The following is a 13382-nucleotide window of genomic DNA, read 5'->3' on the forward strand; positions in this document are numbered from 1 at the left end:
TTAGCCATGATATCCACCTTTCATAGAATATCATGGCTAAGTCAGGAAAATACCAGGTGTAAAAAAAGCAGCGCTAACCGCGGTTAGCGCTGCTTTTTTTTATCACTAACAGGGTTATCGAAATCCTTGATAATAGGAGAAATGTTGCTTAACAACATTTCTCCTATTATTTTTCTCTGGAACGCCCCCTTTGCATCTCATTAGAGATGCAAGGGGAAGCGTAGAGAAAAAGGGTGCTAACACGCAAATTCGCATGTTAGCACCCTTTTTCTGTTGCTGATAGGGAGAGAATTTTATCTCCGCTTTCTTGGCTTTTAAAGCCAAAAAAGCGGAGATAAATCCCTTGATAATATGCCCCTTGGTTTGTTATGGATGACTGCCCTTGGACCTCATACTGTTCAACCGAATTTCTCAAAATATCGGTGCTCTAAATTCACCTGTCAGGTCGCCATGGGTTCGAGGAACAGTTGCATTTAAAATTCGAAGGAGCGTCGTGAATCACGGTGCCCCGAGACGAATGCATTATCCAGACCACACAAGGAGAAGTTACTGGAAGCAAGAATGTCAAAGGCATTCCCTTAAATACACGAGGAACTTCTGGGAATTTGAAAGGTCAAAAACACCAAACCCAAAAGAAGGTGAAACAGACGAAAGGGGGTGACGTTAGAGGAAGCAGGCAGGACAAAGGCATCAGACACACTACAAAAAGACGTCACACGATCGGGAAGTTGAAAAACACTCCAAGAGGAAGTTACTGGAAGCAGGAAGGTCAAAGGGGTCACGTAAATAAACTACAACAGTATGTTACTTGAAGCAAAGCGGTTAAAGGCAACACATACTTTAGAAGCAGAGAGGTCTAATAAATGAAGACAAAGACATAAGGGCGTTAGAAAGTGATAAAGTAGGATACAAGCGAATGTTACTGGAAGTAAGAAAGTCAAATAAGTGAAGTTCGTTACTGTGATTTTTTTCCAATAAATTTCTTTTGAACTAAAAAAAAATAAGTGAAGTCAAACACAAAGGAGATGATTATTTAAATTGATGCAACTGAAGTTGATACTGTAAGCAGAGTGTGCCATCACACAGAAGAGGGTCAAAGAGATTGGTACTGGAACCAGGGCGCTAAAGAACAGAAGTCCTGATTTAAATTTGGTTACCGAACTGTCAGACCATTCGCCGACAGCCTACATATTTTTAAGTTCTCATCTTGGATGTGCAACTTCCCTTCCACCCCTCCTCTCGCTCAAGATTGGGAAAAAAGGACTGATTAGCAGAGCCACCATGCCATGGCAGCAGGGTGGGATTGCCATCATGAAACGTTGGTTGGCAGGGAAAATACAACCCTAAAATGAGAATACACTTCCAGCTACTGTCTGAGTATCAGGAGCATTTTGAGAATGTCTGTGCAAAGCCACCATGATTTACACGACGGTCTTCCACAGAAAGGGTGCCTTCAGAAATGATGGTGAGCCGGCTATCCTAAACCAGGCAGCCATGTCTTGGCTACAAGGTCAGTCTTTCTTGAGTCACAGACGTTGGGGGCTTTTCTATTGGGAAAGCTGCTGTCCCCTGTCCTAGGAATGGCTGGTGAATCCATAGGAGGGCGTGCACAGCATCTGTCAGCATTTTAGTGGCGATTCCTTTAACAACGTCCTCTAAATCAGACACCCCTATGTCCCCTGTTATAGACAAGTAGTATAGACAGCAGTGGTCAAAATACTTGTTTAATTATCTCAGTGAATACGGACACCAGTGTCTAAAATTGCATTTGTAATATAAATACATTCATAAACTGTATTTCACAGCGTAATATATCTGTAATGTTAAAATAGCGTACGTCATCAACATTCTCATTAGAGCAGAGTTGAAGAGAGTGAGTTTGGGAAAGCAAGAAGCAGCACCGACCAATCAATTAAGGGTATTTTACAAGCGCATGCAGTTAAAACTGTTACCTTTAGCAGTGTGTTCTTTGGTTAGGGAGAAGAATGAATGGTCTAGACAAAGAGGGCAGGAGAAGAAAAAAGCATTGGAGATGGATTGAGAGAGTGGTATATACAGAGACACAGAATGTGTGAAAGAAAGAACAAAGTGTGTGGATTGTATGATGTTTACAATGCATGATTTTACCACACATGCCTTTACCACGCATCTGCCTTTAACATGCAGGTAAGTATAAATAAGGTAAGTGCTTGATATATATATATATATATATATATTTTTTTTTTTCATACTATAGGAGATTCACTGAACTTTAATCTTTCTGCTATCGGCTGTTTGTTGAGTATGTTTTCCATGACTATTGCAACAGGAAATCATGTGACTTGTAGTTCTGGCATTTTAAGTTGGAAAAGTAACAACGCTCGTTGTGTGAGCAAGGCAGAGATGCCGAAACTTATTACAGCAAAATAAATAAATGTAAAGTAACTTTAGAGAAGTTGAGCTTCTGTGTCGGTGTCTGATTTCTATCAGGGAATTGGAGCTGGTGTTTATATAACATTTTAAAAGTAAAATGTTTATTTTTTGGGGGGTGCGGGTAGATTCCCCAAACCGCCCATTTAAAAAAAGATATATGTATCTTTCTCTTTATTAAATACCCTTACTCCTCCTTTACCCCTACCGCTACTAAACCCTAAAAATACCTTTACCACCCAATACCCATATCCTGAGCTATTAATGGCCCCTGGGAACACATTCCACAGGGCAGGCTCACTCGTTATGTTCTAGGGAGCCCACCCGCAGGACATAGTGGTTTTCCTGCCTGCACCAGCATCGGAAGGGAAGCCTGCCATTGCTCCCACTTGGCAGGAGTATTTTTGAATCTCCCACCACATGGGAGCAAACACAAAGTCTGCTCCCAGCTGGCGGGAGCTTTAAAAATGCTCCCGCCAGCTAAGAGCAGACTTTTGATCTGTTTCTCTGCCTGCACTGATGGGAGCAGGGAAGCAGATCAAAACAATGCACCTGCCTGGAGGAAGAAGCATAAGTATCTGTTCCCTGCGGATGGGAGCAATGCTGGCTCCCACTGCATAAGGAAAGTGGGCTGGGGCGGCGGCAGCTGCTGGGCTCCCCCTGTGGCCTGCCAACATGTGTGTTGTGGGTGCCCTGGGAGGTCACCAGGCCACCCACCATTCAGTAATGCGGGCCATGGGGGTGGAGTCCCCAGAGCCGGAAAAGGCTTGGTCAGTGGGCTTCATGGCCTCTCTCCTCTTTAATGAAAGGAAACGGCACTGGGGAGATGTGGTTCTCAAGTCTAATAAAGCTCAGGCAGGTGGGCCACAAGCCCCCCATTTTGATTTTTTTTTTAAAGGCTCTAGGAAATGGTGTTCCACGGGCCTAATAAAGCTAAAGGAGGGGATACGCAGAGCGTTCCTCCCCTTTAAAAAAATACATTCCAGGGTAATGGGTCCGAATGGCCAAAATAGGCTTGGGGAGGGGGCATACACCCCCCTTTAGCGAAAGATACAGCTGCAGGAGATGCAACACATTGGGTCTATAAAGTATTGGTGAGGGTGTGGCTCTCCTACCCTTTTATCTATATATTAACCCTGGGGTTGGGGTCCTCGGAGCCTATTTAGGCTCACTGAGGGGATCACATGCCCCATCCTGTTATTAATTGCTCTGACCCAGGGGGTGTGGTCCCTGGGGCCTAATCAGGCTCGGTGAGGGGGTCGCGTGGCCAGGCCCTGTACCCTCTGCCACACACGGCTGAAGGACCTGCACAGCATAAGGTTAGCTGCCTTTGGAGAGGGTTGCCACAGGCCTTATGGACCACCCCTCCTGCTATAGCGCACAGCCAAAGGCCTGCACAGCTTGGGGTTGAATTTACATATGATTACTTTACATTAACAAAACCCTAGAAGTTCACTGAAAAAACTAAGGTTAAGGTCATGTTATAGTTAGGTAAAATGTTCAGAAACATCGTAACATTTTAAACTCCAAAAATCATGGAAATTCACCAGTTATAGTTATTGTTATCTCAAGTAGCTATAATTTGTGCTCCAAGTTAACTATTATTCACAACCTCACCATGCACTGCTATTTACCACACATATTGCATCCCTCATGACATCTTCTATTACATCATTGATAATATCACTGCAACATTTGTAATTAAATTGTTGATAAGAAAACTGCATGGTGGGGGCAAAAGTTATAGTTACTTTTGGGCATGAGTTATAGTTACTTGAGATAACTGTAATTGGTGAATTTTTGTGTTTTTGAGAGTTTAAAGCCTTACATTGTTGCTGAACGTTTTACCTAACTATAACGTTACTTTGACCTTTGATTATTTGAGTGAATATATACATAAATACATATAAAATTACTTGAAAAAGACTTATGATGCATGGTAATGGTATGCTTGGTAAAATGCCCAGAAAATGCAAGCCTGGTAACTGCATGTGTGGTAAAAGCTGTATGGTAGAGGCACTATGTGGAATTGACTTGTTGTAAAGCCTGCTTCCCCACAGAATGCAAAGTCTGATCTCAGCAGAAGAAACCACAGAAAGGAAAAAAAGGGGTTTGTTGTTCTTGCAAGATGTGTGAGGCAGAAAGGAAAAAGCATGATGGAGTGCGAAATAGGATGCAAAGTGGCAGGAGTAGTGACAGACTAATTTTCAGGCCTGGCACAATGATGGAGGAATTTGTAATGAGTGATCCTTGTGGACAGCCCTGTAGTACAGCGAAATGTGTAGAATAGTACCAGAGAAAATTTGCTTAGGTTGACAGATATTTAAGTGGATTAATATTGGAAGCATGGTGAAGGGAAGGAACAAATGCTTATGGACAGTGGAGTGTTTGATAGCAGAGGCAAATAAAAGCTGTTGTAGAACAGGCAAGTGGATTGGAAGCAGGGTACGAATCAAAGGTGTAATGAATGAGACAGGCCAGTGTGGAGAAGGGTGTGCTCGCAGACATTGGCGGATGTGGTTATTGGAAGCTGGATTAGAATTGTAATGGAAACAGAAAGGTGATCACTATTGAAATTGAAGAACCCCATGGATTCAGTGTTTCTCAATGCTATTACTCACACAGCAGAACATTATGGGGTACCTTATGCTCAGTGTTATAAAGGACTGTGTCTCTTGTTGTTGGAAGCAGGCGCGCAGTGTTGTAATATAAAGAATGGAGCAACTTGTTAGGTGAACAGGACGTCCAATGACAAAAAATGGGACAATTAATTATTGCTCATAGGAAGGAAACGTGGTGCTCATTGCTAAAAAGCATTGGCGTGATTATGGCAAAGCAGAGTGTTCGGTGTTATAGATGATAGTGCAGAACATCATGGTAGGCATGGCATTCAATGTTATAGAGGACCAATAGTAACTATATAGGAAGTCAATTTCATAGAGGATGGAGCAGAATATTGGGGCATATAGCAGATCATTAAGGGATATAGGGTGCATTCATGTAAAGAAAAGGGTGGTAATATGAGAACAGTGGTCCTTGATGGAAATGAGAACTGAGCTGACCTTTATGGGAAGAGGGTGATGAAGCATATAGAGCATGGGTAAGAATATTGCAGGATGCCTAACAAATAACAGAGCTAGTCTTTTACTTCTTTTCCAAGGCCTTGCGTCATGAGGTTTGTCCAAACCCTATGATGCAGACTATAGTATGAGATGAGGAAGTGGAACTGCAGTAAAGGGATTATCAGTAAGTAATGGAGCATAAGGAGGACCAGTATCCTCAATTGTGTAGACAGTGATGGAGTGCTCTATAGGAAGGAAAGTGCTTACTATTATTCTGTAAAGATCAGGGACAGACAATATGGGCAACAAGGTGCATGATGGTATATAGAGTGGAGATGATCATTACAGGAAGAATAATGCATAAGCATTCTTTTTTTATTGAGTAAGTGTATCTTACTGCTCTAAAATTCGAAATCCTTCATGAATCTTGAGTATGGTATATCAATGCACAGGGAAAGCTTTGTGATGTGAGCTAGACAAAATTAAACTAGATATTAGAGGAAGCAAGGGCCACAACAGGGAGAAAACGTGTCAGGAAGACATAGCCTCAGGTTTGTGAACGAAACCCAGGAACCACGTATTGATACACCTGTGGAGAGACGACTGCACACAGCGAGACTACCCTAAATGCAGACTCTGAGCTACAGAAGTGTCAGCAACATGATACATCACAACATATAAAGCAGATAACATTCAGAGAAGGGAGGCAGGCTGCTAAATAGTGTAGATTGTCAATAAGGAGACAGGATGCTTCATGGTGTTGAGAATGGGGCATGGCTTAGCTGGTGTGATAGTACCAGAGAGAATGGATTCAAACATATTGTGAAGCAGCGAGATTAATGCTCGAGAGAATGGACCTCATCCTTATTGTAGGAAGATTGTTGAAATATGCAGAAACTGGGGTGAGCAGGACCTCATACGAATGAGGTTATAGTGTAGAAAATGCAGCAGACTTTTATGCGAAGGTTCTTGTTGGAAGCAGGGATTCAGCGATTGTGGCTGAGATAGAGCACCGTCCAATGTACGCCGTACACAGAAATGAGTGAAGAAGGTAGTGAGCGCTGGCGTGCAGTTCAGTAGTCTGGGCTGGTGAGTAGTAGACACGAGGTAGTACAATGAATGGCTCATGGTACTGCGGTTTGAATAAGGGTTACTAGAAGCAGTATGTCTAGTGTGTAAATGTAGTCTTGGTAGAGCATACCATGAGCAGCAGTGGATGAGGCATTTACTTGACGTAGTACGCATAGAGCAAAATCTAATTAGAGAATAACTATGAGTAAGGTTCATGTGTGACAGTGCATGATTGAGGGTTGGTTACTTGAATCAGCATACACAGAATACAATTAGAATGTTACTATCAGAAGGGTGTGTGGTTATAGATATTAAGACGTCTACGGTGACATTGCAAAATATGATGGCTCTGATATGTATCAGGCATGCAGGTTCAGAGAAGAATGAGAGGTTATATCAGTGTTTTAAATGGACAGGTAAGGATGCCTGCAATTCTTTAATGTAAATAGTAGAGGGCCAGCACTTTTTAGCAGTGATGCCCTACTTTTCATGGGAGAGTACCCCAACTTCTCAGTAGGCGATACGTGCTCTGGAATAGTGAGTACTGGAACTTCTGTAATGTAATTTCAAGCACTGATTGGACTCACAAGTCAGAATGAGAGTTAGAGTGCAGAATAGGAGATTCACTATATGAGAGGCGGGGTGTTCACTCTTCTGTAGGGCTGCGGGGCGAAGGGAGGCAGAGATGAGAATACCAGAAATAATGGGCTTAGTGTTGCTCAGAGATGAACAAGGGAAGCAGCCACAAGAGGTAGGCTGTTCTGTGTTCTGCAATGATTTATTATTGATATGAAGCAACATGAGCGAGCAAGCCTTTGGAGCAGAAATGCTGTGCACAAGGGTGGAAGTGGTGCAGCCAGGATGGGGAATACCAACCAGAGTGAATGACTGAGCATTGTACAAAGAGGCTGCATTCTGTGAAGAGTGATCAACGAAACTAAAAAAGCATGTAGATAGGCGCATGGGTTGCAAAAAAGGGAGGCCAATGCCTACCCAGGTTGTTCACTGCTGTACAGGGATGCGAGAGGAAGGGAGCCAGATAACCGAACTATGATGCCCAGTGCTGTACAGGGATGAGGTGGGGCACTTACGAAAGGCGGGTTGCTCAGAGGTGCACAAGGATGAGGTGGGATGCGGAATCAGGAACAGTGTTGTACATGGATGAGCGAGGGAAGCATTTAAGAGAGGAAGGGAACTCAGTGCAGTACAAGGGAGAGGAAGGGAGCAGAGATCAGAAGCAGGGTGTTCAGTGTTGTACAGGGATGAACGAGGGAGGCAGTTACCAGAAGCAGTGCGCTCGATGGTGTAGTGGAGAATGAGGGAGGCAGTTACCAGAGGTGGGGTACTCGGTGGTGTAAACATTGTGGTAGTGTCTGCAGGTAGCATTCTTGCCACCACAGACTCCACAAATATCATTCTTCATCTCAGAGCCCAGGATGAGGTCACAGCCAATGTGCTACCAAAGGAAGAAGAGAGAGAAACAAATTATAATTCTGATATTTAACATAAAATCTATTTGCATTGAGAGCCATGTTCTACTAGAGGGTTACATTAAGGACAAACTCTACAGAGTGGCTAAGACGTATCTTCCATCATTCGGCCACTGCTCACTGGGGTATTATCTACAGGTGTGAAATTATCCCCAAACGCAAGAGCAGCATTCCCAAAAACTGTGATGGCACAAGGCCAGCACACAACCTACCCCTTGTGCCGGATGTATGACATTACAACGCATGCTTTTACCACGCATGCCTTTACAACGAGGGTTTTACAACGCATGCCTTTACAACGCATAGTGCTTTGGGGCGCTGGATAGTGAATAGTTTAATTTACTATTCCAACTCCAGTCCCCGTGGATAGTAGGGAAGGTGTTGGATAGTAAATGAAACCTATTCCCTATCCTAGAGCGCCCCCCAGCGCAATGCGTTGTAATGGTTTGCGTTGTAAAAGTTGCATCGTAAAGGCACTGCATGGTAAATGTTGCGTTGTAAAGGATGTTTCCCCTTGTGCCAGCTACACTGTGCCATAATGAATGACACCATACCTGTTTGTTTGACAAGATGTATCCACTACTGCCAGCTAACATATTTCAAAAACTCAAACACATGCACTGCCTCAAATTATGTACCTAAAACGCAGATAGGAAACACATAGAGTGGAAAATGACCCTTTGACTATTTGGAGGCCGTACCCTGCCTCTAAATGAATTACTTCCTGAGTTGTGAACAAGGTTTATAAGAAAAGAAACAGAACACTACGCCTTGTCAAACTGTATCAATTTAATGGTAAAAAATGATACGTTGCATTAATGCTACAAAGCTAAATAGTAATAATGAGACACAACACAGGTACTGTGAGAAAACAATAATCAAATATAAAGAAATGTAAACATATTAATGCACTATGTTTAAGTAAGTTTAATAATAGATACCAATGTGCATTGTATCAATACAGAAACACAGCCTCGTTAACATTAGAGAAAGGGTTTGGGTCAATATTTGGAGACGGTCATCGATTCATTAGACAAAAGCTCATGCTACTGTGACACTAATTAAACGAGTAGATGGAGACGGTCTTTGGGAGAGTAGGTTGGGCACTTATTGTTCCATTTGATGGGGCAATCCCTTGGCCAATAGATGAAGACAGCCATTGGACCATTAGTCTGTGACATTTATTGGACCATTGGATTGAGACAAATTTTGAACCATTGACTAGGGCAAGCCGCATAACTATAACATAGGGAATGCTTTGGAACATTAGACGAGGAGCCACAGCAGGATGTTAGCTGGTGCCGGTTTTTGAGCCATTTGTTATACACTGGCATTGTGCCGATAGAGATATTCATTCTACATCAAGTGACAATGAGCACATTACCTTAACTTAATCATTGGATCATTCCATGCAGACAGTTAATGGACTAAAAAACGATATGCTGCAAAGAATCCGAGTGTGATGGCTCATGCTCAAGTAGGGCAGGCTGAAGTATTCAGCACTGCTCTCTTCAGTCGATTCCTTTTGCATAGAGAGATCCTTCATCTATTACTAGAAATTGTTGCTATCATATCAGTTATGCAGAATTGTCCATAAACTAGTTGTCGCAAGAAGATCCTGGATCACAGACTTCCCTAATACAATTGAGTCATCAAGCAATAGACAACACAATAAAAGAAAATATTTGTCTGGCATTTCTTTCAAGCTAACAAAAACAACCAACCAGGAAACAAAGGATATGGGTCAGTTATTGGGTAAAGCCCCAATCTCCTTCTGGTAATATCAGCACTTGTTTTGAGGACAAGGCACCTAATATATCCACATTAATGGAGGTTAAATGATTCTGTGATTAGAAACAACAAGTAAAAGAGGATGGCAGCAGATACAGAAGACAGCGATGTTCATTTAGACATCGCATGCCATCACAATGCATATACAACGCATTCCATTACAACACATACCATTACAACGCATACAATTACAACGCATATTACTTTTAGGGCAACAGTAGGGTAAGTGTTGGATAGTGTAGGGGGAAAAATTACTATTCCCACTCCAGTGAGTGCAACAGTAGGGTAAGCGTTGAATAGTTTAGGGGTAAAAATTACTATTCCCACTTCAGTGAGTGCAACAGTAGGGTAAGGGTTGGATAGGGAAGTGGTAAAAATTACTATTCCCCATTACTTACCTTATATTGCGTTGTAATGACATGCGTTGTAGTGACATACATTGTAGAGACATGCGATTTAATGGCTGCTTTGTAATGGTATGCAATGTAAAGGATGTTACATTGTAATGACTGCGTTGTAAAGGTAGTGCGATGTAATGACTGCGTTGTAAAGGTTGTTTTCCATACAAAACTTAACTCCCTCATAACATGGTGCAGAAAATTGATAATGTAAATGTTTCATATCATAATTTCTAAAATGTTTCAGCTTTATAATGTCTATGCCACTCAACAAGACCCTGACGTTGGTTGTTGGGTCTATTTCTTCATACATGCAGATGATATGCATATTTATATGTCTGTTAACTCTTCTGGTGTATTAACTCTTGCTGTCTCAATGTGGCCCATATTTTGACAATCTCCCTCAAGGCAATGGATGCTTTAGTGCAGGCGTACTTCATAAACCTGAATTTCAACAGGGTGAACGTCCCATTCTCTGATGGTCTCAAGTACATTGGGAAATCTGTCTAATTTGTGCGGGCTGTTTACAATCTTTTCATTCTACTGAATAGAAATATCTCTTTTGCTGTCCATGAGAAAGTAGTTGTGAAATTCTGTCACTTTCAACTCTTACCTTTTCTTCCTGAGGCCTATCACTGTTTAATTGTAGAGACCATTACCCTATCCTGGCTGAATGTCTGTAAAGGTCTATAACTGGGTCTGCCGAAATCCTTCTGCACCAGCTTCAACATCTTCAGATAGCATTATCATTAAAATATTAGTGTGGTACTATATTCTCAGTGATCACCAAACTCCAGTGGTTGTAAGTGGAGAGGCACATTGCATTTAATGCTCAGCTCTGAGTTTCTGGCTTTCCGGTTCAACACTATTGCCCTGTTTCTCAGATCAAGGTAATTTGTAGGCTTGTTCCTTTCACAAGTTAAGAACAGGTGACAGATTAATCAGCATCTAAGTGGTTAAACTCTGGAACTCCTTGCATCTGGGCTTCTCCTGCATAGGGGCCATCTTGCTTTTTGTATAGAGTCAAAATCCTATCTACTATCAGTCTAGTGCTTTCTGAGGCTTGTACATATTTTGTAGGATTCTATTTGTCTCCATGAAATCTTTGGGTAAGTAAGCACTCTGCAAATAAAAGAAATAAACCACACAAACGAAATACATAAACCAATTAATGTAATATGCTAATGTAATTTAACTCAATTCAAGGCAAATCACCCAAATGGTTTTCCTATACCTAAATGTGTTTAATCGAAGCTCCTTAGCAAAGATAAATACTGTGCTGTTTATCAGCTCTGCATCCATCTTCTTGTTGAAATATCCCTCTACACAAACTAAGACATATGCAATGCAAGATACAAGTGAGCATGCTCAAAGCTGCAAGGAGTTTCCTTGGCTTCTCAAGAGAATGTAGAAACAAAACCGAGAGAGCAGCTGGGAGTTATTCATCACATCGCACAATAGTCTTATGCTGTTTGCAATGATGTATTGTATCATAAAGCCAGCTCGATTCAGCTAAATGCGTGATGAGAACTTGGTTTGAACATATGGTCATCTCTATGTGATAAACACTGATTTTCTATACTGAAGAGCAATAGTGGAGAACAGTATGTAGATCTGCTCAGATTTCTCAAAGTGCACTACCATTGCTACCTACGTAAGCATTTCTGTAAATTGCATTGAAGCCCACAATGATATAAAAGATGTATCAATTGGGCGCAATGAATGTTTGATGCAATTTGGAGGTGAGGTTATCTAAATCCCATTTGTAATGGCATAATTGTATCATTAAGCTTTCTATTCCAACAAGAGTCAGTTAGTTGGGAAGAAGTGTAAGTTCAGATATTTAAGACACAAATTCCCAATAGCACTCACAAGAAGTTATGTATTCTCCCAGAAAGTAAGAAACTATCTGGTTAGTTACAGGATTAACCAAGTATATTATACCTAACTTCCAGACACTCATTTGACAGATTGACTTAAACTTTAAAATCCACCCATCATTGCACTGCCTTTCAGAAATGTTGATAATATTTATATTGTATTATAGCCATGTACAAGAACCTATATTTCCCTCATTACATGATTACAAGATTATATCAATATGTAGCTGATGTCCACGAAATTGTGGCATTCTAGAAGGAACTTAAGTAATGGATTTCAAGCATTTCGCTTGACAATGGAGATGGCGAACTCCATCATATAACTTAAACAAATGTCTTATATCATGGCTGAACTAAGTGGTTGTAAGGTTGATGAAGATAATATACACGCCTAGTGCTATATAGGTGTGATCAGCCATAACTGTGTCTTCAGTATTGACATGAACAATGTCATTAACACTAAATGGGAGTCAAATAAACAATTGATTTATGAAATATAAGCAAAATTATGACAAATTGATCCTGCAATAGTTTGAAAAGTATGAATTTCTGATAATTCTCAAAAATGTCCTTTCCAACTTATATCATGCAATCCACGGTGAGTGTTAGGGTAGTTCAAAGACCAACAATATACCCTCTCTATCCATCCTGATCACCAAAAAAAGTATGGAAAATGTAATTACAATACATTTGTATCCCTGGAGCAGAGGCTCATTCAGACTTGTTTGGTACAATATATATGTGTGTTCCTCAAAAAAGGAAGCAGACCCCTCACACATACTTGGTGGAATGCTTCAAGTTTTGCGTAATTGATTGTTTTTATTTTGTTTTATTCTATTTCAATTTTTCTACAGCACAGCTCCACCTGTGGGTGGGGTGAGGGTTTACAACCATGCTGTACAATGTAACAAAAGAGAGGAGATCTGGTCTTGCCTTGCATTAACATTAGAGAAACAATAAACACATTAAGAGTACTAAGTGGAGAAAATATCACCTGAGAGGTTTGAGACTTTGATGGGGAAGGAGGAGCAGGGTGATGAGGAGGGAAGTTATTGGTGGTTGAAAGGAGAAAAGAGGAAAGCAGGAGGATGATGAGGTGGAGAAAAATAGAGAAGAGATGAGGAGAAATAAGAGATGTGTTGGGGGACATTAGAGAGGTAGTGAAAAGGAGGCGAGTTGAAGCAGAAAGCTTGGGGAAGGCAGAAGAAAAAGAGGCAAGAGGGGCAGAGAGGGAGGAAGGAGAGAAGAGGAGGGGTGAGTGAAGGGTGGACCAATAAATGA

The 13382-nt window shown here is 41.4% G+C and overlaps 1 protein-coding gene across 1 annotated transcript in view; it reads right to left on the minus strand.

Moving 5' to 3' along the window:
• Positions 1 to 13382, minus strand: part of LOC144824146 (ADAMTS-like protein 5) — a 297391-nt gene that overhangs the window by 77416 nt on the left and 206593 nt on the right. The window contains exon 7 of the mRNA XM_078683277.1: positions 7875 to 7998. Coding sequence (XP_078539403.1) covers positions 7875 to 7998 — 124 coding nt within the window. The remainder of the gene's footprint in view (positions 1 to 7874; positions 7999 to 13382) is intronic.

This window comes from Lissotriton helveticus, chromosome 3_1 (assembly GCF_964261635.1).
Source record: "Lissotriton helveticus chromosome 3_1, aLisHel1.1, whole genome shotgun sequence".
Lineage (NCBI taxonomy): Eukaryota > Metazoa > Chordata > Amphibia > Caudata > Salamandridae > Lissotriton > Lissotriton helveticus.